This window comes from Equus asinus, chromosome 16 (genome assembly GCF_041296235.1).
Source record: "Equus asinus isolate D_3611 breed Donkey chromosome 16, EquAss-T2T_v2, whole genome shotgun sequence".
NCBI classification, from domain to species: domain Eukaryota; kingdom Metazoa; phylum Chordata; class Mammalia; order Perissodactyla; family Equidae; genus Equus; species Equus asinus.
In genome coordinates this window covers 3763451-3783454 of record NC_091805.1, presented here as the reverse complement: position 1 = coordinate 3783454, position 20004 = coordinate 3763451, and the positions used below count along the sequence as shown (strand labels likewise).

Here is a 20004-nt window from a genome sequence, read left to right as displayed (position 1 = left end):
AGTACTTTAAAGAATAGTGAAGACCCTATAGCACATAGCCAATCCTTGTCGCTCAACAGAAGGAAGCGATGAAGCCACTGAAATCAGCAGCACAGTCAGGCTCCAGGCTCCAGCACCCGCCTGGGCCTCCTACAGCATCCACCGCCGTAACGTGACTTACAAACGCCCCGACACCCCATGAATCCGTTTCTCAATGAAGACTGCAACACTACCAAGATTGAAGTTTGCAACTTCAAATGCTCTTTAAATCAAACACAATAAAGTAAGTCCAGACATTTCTTCTTTCGGCGAGAAAGACTAACTCCCACTTCCACTCTCACCTCCATTGCATAACTGAAGAGAGCAAGAGGCAACTTTCCTTGGACTCTTCAAATAAACTCTCTTTAGGGATCAGGCTACACACAAGAAAATAGCTCAGCAGGAATTTGAAAAAAAGAAAAAGAGAGAGAGAGAGAGAAACTAGGGATAAAAGCAGGAAGGAACCTGAGCAAAACATTACCAGCACCACAATATAACACATGCCCCGTCAAACATCAGTTATTTGAATGGAATCAGGGAGAAGGAGTCAATTTAAAAAGTCAAGATCTGGCAGGGGTGGTCAAGAAAAAGAATACACATGTGCGTTGGATGGATGGACACATGACCTGGTTTTGGATAAATGAAGCCAGGAATAGTTTACAACTTATGTGAGTCTGTTTCCACCTAGTCTGAAAGGCAATCTGAAACTGTGTTATCAATTAGGGACCCATTGATGGATTATATACAGTCTGAAAGAGCCTCAGGCTGGACATCTTACAGATGTAAATATCAGACATGTGATAGCCCACCAAGTACATTAATTCTGCTCTGAAAAGGGGCATGAGCCAGAGAGGAGGAAAAGGGGGAGCTCTGAGGTCAGCCCTCACCGTCTCCCACTCCTCTCACATTACAAATGACTGCTCAAGAATGTGGACTTTGGGAAGCAGCCACAGCCTGGTGGAATGTCACAAAACTTCAAATGCAAGCAAGTCAGTTCTCAAATACCTGCAATATTGCCAAAAGCTGCCTGTAAGTCTAGCTACGTCAACTGTGCTGAGAACAACGCTTGTTAGGCAGTACGTTATACCTGAAGCATGTTCTTAGAAATAGCAGATTTCAAGATCTGGCCTTTAACAAATATCCCCACCCTCACCATCCTCTTCCTCTCCACCTCCTGATTTTTCAAACCATCCCTCCCTTAACAAATAAGTACTCAAATAAAACAGCATTTTGTCAGGATCTCTAATTATTTGTGCAGCTGAGTTCTACTCCAAAACTTCAGTCATAGAAGATAATTCTAATATAACTACAAGGTCTTCAACACATCTTCCTCCACCTCAGTCTCAGCTGATGATCTTGCTTTCTAATTCTCTGAGGAAACAGGATCACTAAAAGGGAATGTCTCCAAGTTCTCTATGCTACATCGATCATTATGGGCACACTTACTCTACCCTCACTCCTCTCACTAAGAATGAACGCTCTGTGATTCTAGTCCCCCACTTGGAACCCAACCATCTCTTGCCCAATCAAGGAAAAGGCTCTAGCAATCACCTCCCTTAGCTCCTTTTCTCTATGAGATTAGCTTTTCTCTACCATATTAGATTTCCTCTAGGGGATCATTTCCTTTAGCACATAACCTTGCTGTACATTCTTTCAATTTAAAAATATTCTCTTGACGCCACATGGTCCTCCAGCTCTCCTTTAAGCAAAACTTAGGAGTTCAAGTACTTACTGTCTCCAACACTTGTTACTTCTTAAGCGCTTGAATTGACTAGGATCAGCTGTTCATTCTATTCTATAATTCCACCAAACAACTCTTGTCAAGTTCACCAATAACCTGTATGTTTAAAAATCCAGTGGTCAGTCAGTTCTCTTAGCCTTCATCTTACTGGACCCAGTTAACACGTGATTTCTCCCTCCTCCTTGAACCACTTTCTTCACATGGCTTCAGGGAGATGGCTGTCCTGGTTCTCCTGCCAGACTGACTTCCTTCTCAGATTCCTTTACTGCTTCCTCTTCATTTCAGTGATCTCTAAGTGGTAAAGGTCCCCAAGACTCAGTCCCTGGACCTCTTCTCTTTTCTACCCACAGCCACTTGCTTTGTGATCTAATTGAGTCTCATGATTTAAGTACTACTGATGCACAATGAATCTCAAATTTAAATCTCCAGTCTGGCCCATTTCTCAGACTCCAGACTTGGATATCCACCTGTCTATGAGACGTATCTGCTTGTATATTTAATACACCTCTCAAATTTAACTTTTCCAACACTGCGATGTTGATTCCCTGCCTCCCACACAAACCTGCTCTTCCCCCAGCATTCCCTGTCACAGTAAATGGCAACTCTGTCCTTCTCGTTGACAAGGCCAAATACCTTGGAAGTCCTGCCCAACTCTTTTCTTACTCTCACAGTTCCTCCCCTCCCCCCATCCAATTAATCAGCAAATCCTACTGGTTCCACCTTCAAAACATATTCAGAATCCAACCACTTCTCACCACCTCCACCGTTGCTGCCCCATGAACGCCGTCATCACCTGACAGCTGGGTTTTGGAATAACTTCCTAAATGGTCTCTCCCTGCTCCCACCTTTGCCAGCTAGGGCCTATTCTTGTGGCAGCAGCTGGTAACCTCTTAACCTAAGTCAAATCACGTGACTTATCTGCGGGAACTCTTTCCTCCCCCTCCCCCAACAGCTTCTATCTCATTCGGAGCAAATGCTCAAGTCCTTATAATGGCCAGTAAAGCAAGGGTCTTGGAGATCTGGCCCCAAGCACCTCCCTGGCCTAACCTTCTTCTACTCTCCTCCTTTATTCACGGAACCGCAGTTATAGGGGCCTTCTCGCTGCTTCTGAGCACAACAAACATTTTCCCAACTCAAAGCCTTTGCCTGGGATACACGTCCTCGTTGTCCCATGGTTTACAACCCCACTGGGGAGCCCCTTCCTTCTCTCTCCTCCCTCCACGCCATCCCCCCCAGGCCCCTCAGGTCTCACCCTGTTACTTTCCTCCATAACATCCATCATCACCTGACATGCATATTTACTTCAGATCTATGTCTCCTGGCTCCTAGAATATAAGCTTTTTGTTTTGTTTACAGCTGACCTAGTACAAAGCAGAGTGTCTACCACACAGAAGGTGTTTGATAAAATAATTGTTGAATAAACTCTACTGTACTTATTCATTCCAGTTAGTAGGTAGGAGGCCATTACTGGGCAGAATGGCTTCTGTCTTTACTAAGAAAAAGGCACAGTAATACGACTATTGATGATGGAGATAGATATCAACAATATGCTCATTATCAGAAATAACAAACAGATAGAAAATAAGGCAAGCCCTGGCTGCAGTAACTTCCAGATCCTCCAAGGTCTGGCCCAGTGAGGTGAGCGATCCTGGCAGTGGAGCATTGCTCTGGCTCCCAGGTGAGCATGCATCACGCTGTCTGCCCCAGTCCACGCTTTATAGTGTCCCAATCACACAGCCAGGAGGGTGCTGGGGCTTTGTCCAGAACCTCAACACCAGCACAAGGATCTACAATCAAAGATGTGTGAAAAAAGATACTGTCTACCAGAAAGGAGTGGAAATACATTCGAAAGTAGTCTATCATTCTTTCTTGTTTTATTTTCCCCTTGATTACAAAAGTAATGCAGGCCTGAAGTTAAGAAAATTAATAAGGAAGTAAAAATACCTTATTCTTCCATCCCTAAAAGATAACTATTAACTTTTATGTACGAGCCCTTCTAGATCTCATATATACAAAATACAGTAAGGCACTATTTTTTTCTTATTAATGCAAATGGGTAGCCCAGAAGTTAACACGTGTTGTAAAAATTTTAACTACACAAAATGTCGGATTACACTGTCTTTCCGGAACACCTTTAAATTTGACCCTACTCAAAGATGGCTATTTCTACCTCAGGTCTTCATCCCCAGCAACATGTCGCCTGTTACTGAGCATATCTGAAGAAGAGAAGGTAAGTACTGAGTTTGGGAACCGGAAGACTCAAGTTCCACCTCCGTGTCCTGTGCAACTATGGAATCGTCCATAATTCATTTTTTCTGCCCATTCCATGCCCTTCTCTGCTCTCTTCAATTATTTTTTATGGAAAGTATTTCTACTGAGCTTCCGTTCTAGTAGTAAACCCCACCTGCTCCAGAAGGCCCCCAGATTCTCTGACCAACAAAAGAAATAACTGAATCCATTATACACTGGGTCTACATAATATACTCCTGGCAGGTCTAGGCTGGACCATTTAGCTGGCAGCTATAGTTGTCCTCTCCTCAAGCAACATAAAGCTCACAAGTCTTTCTTTCTTGACCTAATAGATTACCTGGTTTGTGTATACAATTCCCAAAGACCACAACTCTTCCCCTGGGCCAAGGCTGGATAGGACTCTAAGAGTAAATATTCTGGTCCTCTGGCTGGCTTCTCTCTTGGGTTTTACAAGTCTGCAAGAGACCTGGAATTTGGGAAGTACAATTCTTCATGTTTAAGGATTAGACCTTTCACCTCTCCAGTCATAAGGGAAGTCTTAGGACCCTTCTGAGCCTCAGATTCTTCCTTGCTAAAACCTGAGGATCGAGGCTGGTGGTGACTTCTAAAGGTACTTTCAGCTCTTAAAAGGCAAATCCCTTGGGTTCTGAGGCCCATTAATCAACAAGCGTACATAACGAGACAAATAGGGGGAGAAAAATAGACTGCAACTCCAGGACAAGAAGGCAGAGACACTATGTCACTTTGAAGCTACATATAAGTACATATACATGTATTATTTATATTAGTTATTACTATTATATATGACTGAGTTCCAACAAGACCAGGAAGGAAAGTTCAACCTCAATATATGGCAACATGGCACTGTTTATTAGTGGAAAAGCTCCCTCATCCTTCTTCCAAAAAACCCCAAAACAAATGAAAAATTATAATTAGGGAACACAAATGAAATTCAGCATCTACTCCTGCAAAGATAACTGGTTCTCTAGAATAACCTTTAAAACGACAAATGTGTAACTCCTAACAAATGAGATCATGAACTGAAGAGTCTAGCAAGGTATAGCTATGCAGTAAATGCTTGATACAACATTCTCAGCTTGGTTTTCTTCTTCCTTTCCATCTTTTGAGTGTTAACTTTCCAGAAAGAAATATCCTACTTTAAGTATATGATATTTTTTTCTTCAGAACTTAAAGGAAAATGTCTGAAGCAATACAATTGTTCAACTTGAATGTGGCAGAACATAGTTCACCTTTATAAAACCAAGAGATTACTGACCTGAATTTAAGTCTCGTCCTGGATTGAAGGCCCGGCTATTCACAGTAGTAGAAAGTCGATCACAACTAATTGTTCTAGATACATTGGTATTAAAGTTCCCATCAAATCTGAAAAAACAAAAGAGAATTAGCAATATTTCTTTAGTGGTTATTCACTCCACAAAAAGAAACCAACAAAAATCATAGTTAATACTGTGTACAAAATAGGTCAGCTCGGGGGGCTGGCCCCGTGGCCGAGTGGTTAAGTTCGCGCGCTCCGCTGCAGGCGGCCCAGTGTTTCGTCGGTTCGAATCCTGGGCGCGGACATGGCACTGCTTGTCAGACCACGCTGAGGCAGCGTCCCACATGCCACAACTAGAGGAACCCACAACGAAGAATACACAACTATGTACCGGGGGGCTACACAACTATGTACCGGGGGGCTTTGGGGAGAAAAAGGAAAAAAAACAAAAAAACAAAAAAAACAAAATAGGTCAGCTCAGAAACAATAAAATTGTAATTTAGATTTTAAATGTTAAAAAGAATCACTTCAGAACAGTGTTGGGGGGAAAATGTGTATCTAGAAGGTTTTAGAAATCAAGTTCAATTCTAAGGAGATAAAAATAACCAATCGCCAATCTTTCCACCAATGAATCTGAGTCAGGTTCTATTGATAAAATCATAGAGAATAGACGTGCCAAAATTCAGACTAGAATTACAAAATTCAGACTTGAGCTCTGATGTCCTATACGAAACAATTCTTTAAATTATCCTATCTGAAAACCAATGACCAAGAAGAAAAATCGACAGTAGTGGACGAGAAAGAATGGCTGTGGAGTGGGAGAGATCTAGATTTGAGTTTCCACTCTGTCACTATTAAACACGTGACCGGGGACAAATTATTCAGTTTTTCTGAGTCTCAGTTTTCTTATTCAAAAAAAGCAAAAGAGATAGATAATAAGACTTATTTTTCAGAGCTGTCACCAAGATTGTAAATAATGTACCAAAGTTCCTCTCATGGTACACGACACAGCTTGCACCTTCCAGATTGTAACGTAGGTAAGGTCAAGGTCTTTTTCAATGTTCAGTGGTGGTGCAATGCTAGTGCTCTGGCTAGCACAGATCAAAAAGTACTAGTGTAACCAATGACTCATTTGCTAGAACAAGCCAATCTGCAAGAAAATAACAGGAAAATACACCAACTCATGTACCAGTCACTAAGAGTACTTTTAAGTGAATTTAATCCAGAAGTAACAAAAGAGAAAGATCTTGGACTTCTAAGTAACCTATTTAGGATTGCAGATACTGAGAAGACTCATGAAGTTTCCAAGTGTTCCCTCCAAATCAACTCAATCTGGAACCAGGTTTTTTAAAACTTGTGTTAAAATGTGTACGTCAGATAATGAATACCATTAATGAAATTCCATTAACACAGGTAGAGAAGCTATATATCCTGGGCGAAACACTCCTCAAAATCAAAATCTACTTGCACATGAACTTTGATTATCTGTTGAGCACACCTCATGATTTATAAGATCTACTATATTGAACTCATTGGATAAGCAAGGGCACTAGGTTTTCACACAGTGTGTTGGGTTCCAAAGCAAAAGTTAAACAGTTTTGTTTTGACCCATATCATCTCAAAGGAGGAGGCGAGTGGATTTTAAGAGACCCTTAGTCCAACCTCTAACCCAGTACAAAATTATGTCAACATTGTCAACTGTGCCTCCACGAACCAGCTGCTTCACCAACGTGGTCACTCTTCTTGGATCTGCTCCAATTTGTCTAGACGAGAAGACTGCTGCTTCAAAAGCCACAGACGGAGGGAAAGGAAGAGATTAACACACCAGCAGCTGCCTGAGTGCACGCTGGCAGAGCAACATGAGCTCACTGTCCCTCTCTTGTTTTAGCATTTGAGCATCTGTGAAGCAATAGCAGCATTACATGAGCAACCGCCTTGCTCTCCGTGCTGGAGAGCCACATTACATCTATCCCCTCACATTCTTTTAAATAAAAGACCAGATAATATTTAGGCGGCCATGTGGGCTATACGGTCTCTACCACAACTGCTAAACTCTGCCATTGTGGTGTGAAAGCAGCCAAAGAGAATTCACAAAGAACGAGCGTGGCTGTATTCCAATAAAACTTAATTTTCAAAATATGCGGTGTGCCAGACTTGTTCCACCACCCCTGGTCTAGACCAGGGCAGTCTAAGAGTATTCTCTGAGATGATGAAAATGTATTATTTTTGCAGTGTCCAATATGGTAGCCACATGGGGCGTTTGAAATGCGGCTAATGTAACCAAGACATTAAATTTTCTATTTTGTTTAACTTTAATTTAAATGTAAACAGTCACTGAATAGTGGCTACCATATTGGATAGTGCAAGTCTAGAAGGTTCTGCTGATTATTCACCTAATCATCCTTCAGGTCTCTGTCCACTTGTCACTTTCCGAGAAAGGCTTATCCTGACTGTGGATGACTTCCCAATCTATGTCAAGTGCCCCCATCTTCTCTCAAAAAGTGTCACCATTTTTAATTTGTGGCTCCATTTGTGTATTTTTTATGGATGGATTTTCATGCCTCAGGCTACATGAATAGACAGGAACTTCCTGAGGGCAGTTACCACATTTTGTTGGTTTTCTTTACCATGTGACTCTTAGCATTGTTCTTGTCAAAAGCAGGCGCTCATAGTAACTGATCTTCTATCAACAGGGCACCAGTGCCTATCCCTGTCCTTGGCTCCCCAGAGGGCTCCAGAAATCCTAGCAGGTGAGGACCAGGACTCGGATAAATGGTTCCTAATTCTGAAAGCCTAGCCACATCAGAATCCCCTGGGATGCATGCTGGAATGCTGATTCCTGGGCTCTACCCTGGAAGAGTCTGATTTAGTGAGTCTGGAGTGAGGCCCAAGAAGCTGAGTTTGACAGGCTCTCCAGAAACGAGAAGCCCTCCAATCCTGCCACGTAGATTCCTTCAGAAATAAAGCAGTAGAATGGCTTTCTGCATGAGCACAGGTACTTCCCAGCATGCCTCAAAGAGATCAAGGACAGAGGGTCTTCCAATTTGAATCAAGAGAACAGAATAGTTCTTAGGAATACCTGCAACTCTCATCTGGACTTTGCTGTACAAATTACAAACCCCTTTAACACTTGCCCATTTCACAGTTGAGAAAAGTGACACCACGGATCATACAGCAAGTCAGGGACCTCAGAAAGACTTACACCCGTCATGCAACTCCCTGTTCGAGGATGGGCCACATACCACATGGCTTAATTTAAGTGACACATAAGGAAGAACTTGCTAAAAGGGACAACTCAGGAGAGTTAGTGACAGTTTCTCCCAGGAAAAGTATAAACCTGGAACGGCACTGTGTCCATGGATGAGGTCTCCACAGCCAGGACCCCTGCTACAGCCTCTGCCCTTGAGAAGACTGAAGTGCAGTGTTGAGCACGCAGAGACTCCCTGGGCCTTTGTGAAACGAACACTCGCTCCTGGGGACCGGGGAGACCAGGGAACTATTTTTATAGGTTTTCCTCTCTGTACTCAAAGGATCATCTCTGAGAGCATTAAAGAAAACATTTTTATAACAATAAAAATGGAAGTGATTCATTAACAAAAGTCTGTGCTCAGTAAATATTTGTCAGTCATAAAAGGGTTTCACAATGTAGTACTTGTCATCAATAATCTACCCAGCCTTCTCTTGCCACGATCTCCAAACTATAGGTCTAACAAAACCAGTCCCTCAATACATGTTTCTCTGTTGGATCCGGACTGTGACGCTCTGCAAAGCCCAGCTCTAGTCATCCTCCCACCTCACATTTCTCCTGTCAGGCCCGGCTATGAGTCCCTCCTCCTCCGAACCGGCTAGTGCCACCCAGCCTCTTAGTTCCATGCTTGTGTCTCTCTTTACTATTTTGTCTATTGTTTTGTAATCAGGCTTAACATAGCGTCATCATCACTGACGTCTGTTAGATATAGACTGACTGGTTTTAAATTCTTTTTACATCAACAAAATACTAATCAATAGCAACTTTAAAATAAGACTTATTATAAATAATGAGCGAAGTTTCCTACTTATTTGCCTCCCTCATATCAAAAAAGCTGTGTTAAGTGAGGGGTGAGATGCCCGGAGATTTTGTTCTGGAAGCCGAACTGCCTAGATTTGACCGCGTGCCCCTTGAACTCCCAACTCTCTCTAACCCTCGCATGAACCGCAGTTCCCCTGCTAGGACGGTTAAGCTGCTGGAGGATTTCTAGTTCTCTCTCAGGGCTAGCACATTGCTGGGAACGTGTAGTTCTCCACAGATTCTTACTGGTGACTGACTAACGAGAAAATGCAGAGAGCTAAGTCACCAGAAACTTGCATGTATTTTATACAGTGACATTCACTGAACATCGATGATGAATGAAGAGTTGCTACCCTGGCGAAGCATGGCCATGTCACGGTCAGGAGCAGGGGCTTCGGGGTACACAGACCCGGACTGGAGTTTGGGTTTAAACTGCTTATTGCTGTAAGTCGGGCACAAAACCTGCATTTTCTAAGTCTACAGTTTTCTCATCTATAAAATGGTGATATTAACAGTACCTGTTTGATAAGGTTGTGTTACGAATTTAATCAGAAAATGGCTCTTAAAAGTCGGGTACACAGAAAGCATTTAATAAGTAATAATAGCACTGCATTAGAATTGGATGTATTAGTAAGGATAGCCGTTAACAGCTACTACGTGCTTATCAGACAGGAAGTGTATTCCCAGTGCTTTACGTGAATTAATTCATCTAATTCTTCAAAAACCCTGAGGGAAATAGTGTCATCATCTCCATCCGAAGACTAGGAAACTGAGGCACAGAAATGTCAAATTAAGATCAAGGTTCACAGCTGGGAAGCAGCAGAACCAAGAGGCGAACATGTATCTGAGCTCCCCTTCATAATGAATACGTTACACTGTATCTCAACCGATCACAACCAAGTCATCAGTGAGGTCATCTGCAATTCAACTCTCTCAAAGGAAAAGATTGCTCTGAAAGACTGCAGGATTTAGGGGAAATCCTTGCTGTTTATTTAATGGAAAATGACAGGAGCTAAACACAAGGCTTCACAATGGACAGCTCCCGAGAGAGAGAATTCCATGGACGAAGATGAGGATGTGGCGGAGGAGGAAGAGGCTATTAAAGGAGGGGCTTTCTAAATGTTCACCACTGGCATAGCTATGGGACTGGCCATTTTTGGATTACTTTTTCTTGTTTCATTCATTCTGGCAGCTAGACGTTCCAGATGCACAGAAGGCTGAGCATCAACATTCTCTGCATGGAGAAGTGAGACAGCAGACCTGGTGCCAGCTCACACCAATTTATTCCTTCTCCTGGTACCAATTTTCTCCTCTGAGAGAAAGAGCCTGGCATTCTGGTAATCTGAGAACCTTCAAAAATGGCTTATGTATAACAAAGACAATAAAATAGAAATAGGAAAAGACCAAGAAAGAGGAAATTGCACTAAATTCTGAAAAATTCTCACAGGGGACAATGAATGCAGGATGCTAAACAACATAAAGGGCAATGGCCACAACTTAAGTTTTATTGTAAATGTGGGCAAGGCATAATACCCAAACACCGCCCAGGGAGCCCCTGGTGATGTGGTGCAGACACACGGCCTCCCAGAGATCAGGCTCGATCCGAAAATAAAATGGAAACTACCTGAAGAAGTTCTTTTCCTGATGGAATCCATAGGACAATCCTGATGTCTCAGAATTAAACCACCACCTTGCAGGGAAACCTCAGCCAGAGGGCAATCTAACTGTCGTCCCGTTAGTTCAAGGACATCTGGATTCTGAGAGTTTACTAACAAAGGATGAAAACAGACTGTCATCTCATTTCAGAATTTGATTTAATTCTTGCTCCCCGGCTAAAACGCAGGTAGTGAAAGCTATCAAGCCCCCACATTCTGATATTGAAAGAATTCAGACACGTGACAACCACTCTCCTTCCTCCTGTTTCATTCTACATGGTACCTGTAAGTGTGGCAAGGATATCACAATAGTTTGCCTGGAGTTCCCTCCCACGCCTGAGCCTCAGCTGTGGAGCAGCGCGTCCCAGCTGAGTTAACATGAAACACCTAGAAATAAACCTTGCTCTGCTTCTGTTGCGTGCTAGGCTGGTATGGAAGCAGGTGTCAACAGTGGGGTTTAAGAGATACAGGAAAACAGCATGTCCTGAGCTGCTAAGCTGGCTAGGAGAAGTAATTACAAGAGCAAAACCCCGCGGTTCTCTCTCCGGATGCCTGCTTTTCTTCTGGACTCCAAACACAGGAGTAAAACTCGCTCAGCCATCCCTGCTACAGTAGCCACCTCCTCACCCCAGAGGGACGTGCCTAAGACAGGAAGGCATTTTATGCACGTGTGCCTTTTAGAAAAATGATTTTTAAAAAACAAACATGCTATCCACCCTGATTTGGAGACTAAGAGTAATGTGAGTTCATGCTTATGATACTTTGTAAAAACATGTCAGCTACTCTTAGGAGTCACGTAAAAGAGTTTTCATTGAGAAGAATGGAGCTGCCAGTCACTTTTACATAATTCCAGGTTTATGGAAAGGTCAAGAACTGGTAAGATCACAGGTTTCAATTTAACTTTATATCTGTGCTTTAAAAAAGGAATAACAGTAAGAGAACAATCCTATCTCAACCTCCCGCAGACCCTCACTCTAAAAAACGGAGATACTAGATGATGACCGCTTTCTGTACTTATTTTCCTAAGATAAAACCAGTGCCTAAAATTCAGTTTCATGAGAAATAACTCCATCTTTCCTACCTTAAAAAAAAAAAAAAAGAAATAGAAAAAAAAAAAAAACTTCCTTCTGGATTTACTTTCATGAACTGATCGAAACTGCATCCCGAGGGAGAAAACAGAACTGTGACTCCCACTTTGATCTCTTCTCCATGGAGAAATTCACTCCCTGCCTGCCTTGCAAGATGTTCATTTGATTGACGTTTGCTCTGATGTGCAAACTGCTTTGAACTTCAGACACTGAATTCCCATCAGGCTGCAGTCATTTTTATTCTCCTTCAACAGGATTTACAAGCAGGAGATCAGCAAATGTAGAAGATAAAATAAATTTGCAGAAGCTTTGAATCTTACATCAAAACAGTGTTCAAGTGAGTTCCAATTGGATTTCATTCAGCCTCAATTCACAGTGTAAATCAACTTTTCAGTCGAGTCCCAGTTTAGAAAGAAAAAGACATAAAGGAGAGAGACACATACACCAGTTGGGGTTTACTTCCTGAATCTCTCCCTTGGTCTTTGTTTAAATTTCCTAAGGAAGGTGATTTGCCAGGCAAATCACTCAGAACCCTGGGTTTTCCTCAACATCTCCAGCGAAGCCTGCCCAATTTATCCCATAGCAGACAAAAACCACCCCCACAGTGAGGCTTCCAAGGATGATGGTGAGATGCGGTATTGCTCATGAACACGTTTAAGGGAATAATCTAACAAGCCAATCCCTGCGGATATCCTAGAAGAGCAAGCCTTAAACTGGTAGTCGGTCCATGAACAAAGCCAAGATGATGACAGCTAATGGGGTAAGAAACATTTTTGACTTGTTTGCTTGTTTGTAACCACTGCTAAAATGCTGAGACAGGTGCAAAAGATTTAAAAAAAAAAAATACCAACACCAGATCTTCTGGAAGCAAAAGCTGGTATCAGATGGGAAGCTGGTGTAGAGCCAATGCTGAGAGGCCTCCGTGGTTTTCAAAGCACACGGCAGGCCCTTGCTGTGGGTGCCGCGGGACCACCGAGGCCCATTTTAAGAAGAGCACACACTTTTCTGGGAAGCAAATTTAAGGAAGGTCTGGACCCGACCAACACCCATGCCCGCCAGACCCTGGTCCTCGTGACAGCCCCACAGCGTCTGGGTTGCTGTGACAGGACAGGAGACACATCGCTTCACCTCCGTTTGCCAGGCCCCCTGCTCATTCTTTCTGGGAAGTGTCTCCTCTTTAAATATTTGAGCAACACCAGTTGAAAAGAATTAAACAAGAACCCCCTTATCTTCCACTTAACCACCCATGAGAATAAAGTTAAACAAAGAAAGAGCTGAGATAAAAATCAAACATCTGCACTGGCAAATATTTACACTCTGTTTGAAGGGTGGAGGAAGGGGTAAGAGGGAGACACTTCAAAAAGGAACCATCACATTTATAACGTAAGTGAGACTCCAACCCCCAACCGAGTTTACTTATTCAAACACCTAAATTAACGGGCAAACTGAAGAGCTGTCGAATAACGTGTAATCATGTTCCGAGAAATGGTTTTTCCTTCCATCTCTGCAGAGATTGGAGAGATAAGTCACATTCTTTTTTGTTCTTATCAGTAATAGGGATTAAACCTTCAGGGTTCAGCAACTCAGCCAGAATGGGAACAAGGGCCGGTTTCAAACGCCCTTGGAAGTGGAGGCCTTCAGAGCAAAAAAGCGTCTCCCGCCAGGAGAGTCTGCACATCACACAGACCTGCCATCTTTTCCGCCATCTCCCTGTCACAACAGCGTCACAACAGATCACTGAGAGGAGGCCCCGCTGCGATCCCCGCCTCACGTCTAGACTCCAACTGGCGGTATTATCCGCTTAATCCACCTTCTCACACAAGCTTGGAAAATGGCCCAGGTGACAAGTAGGGGAACTGGAAGTGGATGCGCAACCGCGTTAAACGTTTATGCGTATCTTTCTCATCCCCAGGTTGGAGCAGGGGTGCCTGAAGAAGAAGAAAGAAGGGCATCTAGAGAAACGAGAGGGAAAGCAAGTAGGTGGACAGGGGCCTGCTGGCCCCAGAGGCTCCCTCTGCGCCCGTGTCCGTCCTGCCATGTGATCACTCATGAGGACCTAACACACTTGACAGTGATTTATTTACAAGCCTTTCTCCCTTGCTGGGAAACACCAAGAGAGAGATCCTGTCTGACGCTTGTCCCCAGGGCTGAGCCCAGAGCCCGCTGTAAAGCATAGAAGTTTAGCAAATGTCTGCTGAGGGAGTAAACGCTGAAAACCGACGAGGCTCAGACCAGCCAGGACTAGAGATGAGGGGCTGTCAGCTCGTGTGTTGCCCTGTGGCACGCACATTGAGTCGTCAGCGTGTAGCAGACCAGTGTGAGTGCTACGACACGGACATCAAAGAGAAGCACTAAGAACTCGGAGCCGGCAGACGACCTTGGAGGTGCACAGGTTCAGTCTCTCAGGCACACATGCACTGGAGCGAGAAGAGGTCGGCTCTGCAAGGGAAACGTGAAACCTAAGACGTGGGGTACTCACGGCCGACGTGTCCTCAGAGGGAATTACGGACCCAACACGAAAACGTTAGCAAAGCTCTGAGTGTGAGGATGGCCATGTATGCCATCACACCCACCAAGCCAGGCCCCGGAAAGAGAGGACGGACAGAAGGGGTTTTAAATCTTGGCCTTCTTTGAAAACACTTTGATATTTTTGTATAATAAAACACGTAAAAAGCTTAAGGGAAGTTTCTGGTCCTCTGCTACACTAGGTCTATTTCCTAAATCTTGCATAGTCTACTAGCTAGTTTCTTTTAAAGACCAGATGGAAGGAAAGGAAGGAAGGAAGAAAATCACAAGACCAACTCTCCTTAAAATCTCTAACAGGCCACTGGTGAAATTCAGCATTGTAAGCAGAGTGGCAGGTCCCCTGTCCTTCCTTCGGTGAAGGTCCCACAAGGAAAATCCAGAAAGCAGGATGTCAGCAGACCCAAATGCAGGTCTTTCTGCTGGGAGGGTGCCCATGAATAGTCCTCAAGGTCAAATGATCGATCTGTCTGTCTGTCTATCTATCTATCTATCCATGGTTTTAAGACTGAGAAACAAACTAAACCAGACTATTATGAGAACTTTATATTTAGCCAATTTAGACACTTCAGAGGGTGCCACAATAGGCACAAGTGACATTCAAAGAAGGACCACACAGTTCAGCATTTGAACTCACAGATAAGCCATTCCAATTGTGCCAACAGTCAAAACATTTTATCATTAAAAGAAAAAAGGATCTGAAATCAGGAAACCTAGATTCCAAACCCAGCTCCCCTGAGTCCTGAGCCAGCCTTGCAGAGCCCACCTCCTCACTGGCAAAACAGAGGACGGGGGACACGGTACCCACCCCAACACGGCTGTAGAGAGGGTTGTATGAAGAATGTAATGTAAGTAAAATAAAGTTTGCAGAAGTCAAAGTCTAAGAAAGTATTTTGCTGACATATAAACATATGCAACTCTTTTACATAAGTTAAATAACATAACTGACTAGACCTTCTGAAATGTAAAGCGTTCTGCAAAATCTTTGTTGAAATTCTGAGCTCGACTGAAGTCCTTCTGTTACCAATATCCATAAAGATTGTATCTGTAACATTTCGCCTGCCTGCAGGTAATGATAATTTTAAAAGGGACTGGAGATGAAAGTTTGAGATAAGGCAGGAAGAATGACTCGAAAGACTCAGATTTGCCATACAGTACTTTAAGGGCAAAAACACTACCCACAACTCCCTGCGGAAGGAACAGGACCTGCAATAAAATTAAACTCAGTTGTCATGAGCTTGTCACATTATTTGACCTTGTGACACGGAAAGAACAAAAGAACAAGAGTCGTAAGTGTGAAAGCACCTAAGTCACAAGGTTTTACTTTTCATAAAAACAGCAATAATAAGAAATAAAACATATACAGGGTTAAACATTTTACATCACTTTTTTCATGGGCACTACCTTAAAATAGTACTGGGAAAAAACAGGAGCTGCCCACATGTGGGTCAGCTGTTATGTCTAGAAACATCATGTTATACAAAACTCAGTTGTGCGTTAGCAAGTTAAAACTATCCATTTCAACTTTGCCCTCTGTCCTGAACTGCCATGCACTTAACATGGCTACAGGGGTGAAAATATTCGTGGGACGAAGATAAAACGGTGCTACAGGCCAATCTCCAATGCTCCCCAAACAACTTCTGAGAAAGATCCACACGCAATTCAAAATCAAAATCAGAACGTTTATACTGAATTCATCATCTGCCTCCTAAAAACCTTCTTTAGCCCATATTTTCACTTTTTAGTTAATTGATCTCTATCCTGAGATGCTCAATCTAAAAATTTAGAACCGTCTTTTAAAATCCTCTTCCCCACCCAAATCTCCAATAAAAATTAGTTGGCAGATTCTATGTGCCCACCCCCACCGTGGATGTCTCTGCTCTTTTAGTCCTTCTTGGAGGTGTCATTACTTTTCTCCTGGATCACTACAGGACAGCCTGACTCAACAAGCCACTTGCCTTGCCACAATTTATCCTTTACTCGCCAACTCATTAATTTGTTCACATCACAGACCTGACTACAGCCTTTCTTTGCTTTAAAACCTACTGTTTGCAGAGGGAAATTCGTCCAGTCGACCAAGGATTCTGAGCCCACCACAGTACATCTCCTGGCCACCGCGCCAGCTGTGCCTTCCACCGCACCACAGTCAATGCTTTGGATGCTTGCTGTGTTCTGGTCTGAGGCATCCTTTCCCAGATCTATGTGCAGAAGTTGTACCCTTCAAGGCCTCAACCACCACTTCTCCAGCAAATCTAAGTGCTCAGGAGCCTCTGCTCATCCTCATTCTCCTCTACAAGAGGCTTCGGATTTCTTTCACGACACTTGACTCAGTCTGCTCAGTTTATTCCACACGTGTCCTGCGAGATCCTGAAGGTACGGACTATTTTATTCATCTTTTTCTTTCAAACAGTATCTAGTACAATGTCTTGTACATTGACAGCCTTGAACACGATACAGAGGAGCTGAAAATGATATACACGTAGGTATCTGGAAATTTCACTTTTAAATTCACCCTGCGTAAATCAATTACTAATATTATTATAATGATTATTCATAGGCATTATTATTATTAATGATTAAATCTAACTGATAACTAAGTGAATATCAACTCCAGTTTCCTCTCAGGACTTACAACAATGGAATAATACTCAGATGAAAAACTTGAATTTCTGCCGAGAGGTAGAATAGCTCCATAATTCTGAGAACATCATCACTACCAGGGCTCAAAAACTGAAGACCACATCACTTTTGCCACCACACACTAACTCCTTCAGCAAATATTATGGAGGACCTGTTCAAGCAAGGTATGGAACACCAAGTTAAACCTGACAGGCTCCCTGGACTCTGGTGTAACTGAGGAGACCAGAGGGCACACTCTCGTGTCCAAATGTGCCTCAGAACCTGGCATCAGCCTCAGTCACCTCTGATTCCTCCCCTCTTCCAACACCCAAGAGAGTGGGGGCCAACAGCCAAGTTCAGGCTCCCTCTTGTTCTCTGTCTACATATAAACCCGACTAGGTCTTCTAGTTGTTACATGGTAGACAAGTAAAATCCCTTAAGGTTCATGTCTCATCATTTCACTCCCTTTTCCAAAAATCTTAAATTAATTCTCTCATTCACGCAACCAATATTTATGGAGTGTCTACTATGTATCAGACAGTAAAGATACAGAAGAGAAAGACATTGTCCTTTACTTCACTTACAGAGCCTACGGTCTCTTGAACAAAGTCTAAATTCTGCAGGGGAGCATTTGAGGGTCTCTGTGATCTGACACGATCCAGTGAGTTCTCAGTTGCCTCCTCCATCACTTGCTCAGGCTTCCAACGTACTCCTCAGGGCTCCCGGCCATTTCCAGCGATGGAATTTTCTTCATATTCACCTTTCTCTCCCAGAAAGGACTTCCTCCATATCCCCACATTTTCAAATCCTTTTCCTACTTCAATACTCAGCTGAAATGCTTCTCCCATAAGCCATTCGACAAATGTTTTTTAAATGAATGAAAGAATGAATAAGTGAATGATTTACCCTCTAGAGGCCTTGCTGCACAATATCTTTTTTTTTTTTTCCCTTAGGTAATTCTCAAAAAGATGAAAACAAATTCTCTGTTGAAATCGAGAATTTACAAGTAGCAGCAGTAGGAAAAGATGCCTATAATGGCAAACAGCTCCAGTGAAAAAACAAACCTTCTAAGAAGGTTGAAGGAAATTAATGAGTCTTGAGAGTGGGGTCTCTGGAGTCTAGTTCAAAGTGCTCATTTTACAGTGGAGGAATCTGAGGACGAAAGAGGTTAAGTGAACTTTCCAAGACCACACAGCAGAGAGGCAGAGCAGGGGCTCATCTGGTCTCAGTGCTACACGACTGGGATACACCCTGCATCACAGCAGAACTCGACTGAAAAGAAAACTGTCTTTACTGCTTACCGTATTCCTTTCCACCGTGGGAGAGACTGAGTTGACTTAAAAATTTTTGTTAAATGCATTTTTAAAAAGAAGCTTGCTTCCTCTTAAAAATGAAAGAAAGCTCACGTTTGAGTTCTGCTCAAAAAACCCTGACCTGAGGTTGTTAAGTCCCTACCGAATCCTAAAGAGCCTAATACAGGAATCTGATGATCAGGGGTCAGCATGTTAATCATCAAAATTAAAAACAACTCTCTGGTTTCTGGCTCCTATGATGTCAATAATACTTAAAGAATTTGAAAGGCACATCTAGAAATCTGCAACAACACCTAAATCATGACGCAAAATATACAACCAAGTTACATAGAAAAAGACTTAAATGCCTATACTCCTCTCCAGGTAGCTCATTAATGTGAACGTTAACTTTTTTAAAGAGAAGCAGTTGAGGGGCCGGCCCACGGCACAGGGGTTAAATTCAGCATGCTCTGCTTCAGCAGCCTCCTGGGTTTGTACCCCAGATGCAGACCTACACCACTGCCAGCCACGCCATAGCGGCCGCCCACATATAAAATAGAGGAAGACTGGCACAGATGTTAGCTCAGGGCCAATCTTTCTCAGCAAAAAAAAAAAAAAAAAAAAAAAAGAGAGAGAGAGAGAGGGAGAAGCAGTCTAGTGGAACACAGCATAAAGTCTGCGAAGTGAGAGTGTGGCATTCCCCAGTCTAAATCTGAGGGCTAATAAAAATGTAACTTCAGTGGTAAGTTTTGCAGTCCAATTTTCTATCCTTTCTCTAAGAGAGTCACAGTTAATTCTGTGTGTCAGTTTGGTTGGGGCCATAGGACCCAGATACTTAGTCAGACTCTATTCTGAATGTTTCTGTGAAAGGAGTTTTGGGATGAGACCAACATTTAAAACAGTAGACTTGTGGGTAGGCCTTATCCAATTAGTTGAAGGCCCTAAAAGAACAAAACCTGACCTCCCCTGAGCGAGAAGGCATTCTGCCGGCAGACTCAAACCACCCCTCTTTTGGAGTCTCCAGTTTGCAGATTTTGGACCTCCATCTCCACAATCAAGGGAGTTAATTCCTTAAAATAAATCTCGTTACACAAATCCTGTTGGTTCTGTTTCTCTGGAGCACCCTGACTAATAGAGAGGTCGTCACAGTGGGGACTCGTGAGAACTGTCATCAGGAGCCTGTGTCCTTGATTCGGAACCCACGCCAGTTGCTTTGTCTGAGGCACAGTACCCCCCCAGAGGTCGAGCTATCAGACCTGACTCCTGAAGTCATATTGTTCTACTGGGGGCCAGCTAGGGATGCATTAAATCGGAGTTCTCAGAAAGTGAGGTGAGTCGTATCTGCCTTCCCCAGTGACTGTATCAACCTCAATGGAGGCCCCAACTCAAAGAGCTCCTCGTAAAGTGGCAGGAATCCAATTTGCCAAGGGTTCCAAGAGTATCTTCATTTTGTGGAATGAGGGAAGCTTTCAAGTCTCCCTGACGGGTATGAGA

The 20004-nt window shown here is 43.1% G+C and overlaps 1 protein-coding gene across 2 annotated transcripts in view; it reads right to left on the bottom strand.

Moving 5' to 3' along the window:
- CACHD1 (cache domain containing 1) overlaps positions 1–20004 on the bottom strand; it is a 197490-nt gene that overhangs the window by 65832 nt on the left and 111654 nt on the right. For both annotated transcript variants that reach the window (XM_014855338.3, XM_070486469.1), the window contains one exon: positions 5286–5392. In XM_014855338.3, coding sequence (XP_014710824.3) covers positions 5286–5392 — 107 coding nt within the window. The remainder of the gene's footprint in view (positions 1–5285; positions 5393–20004) is intronic.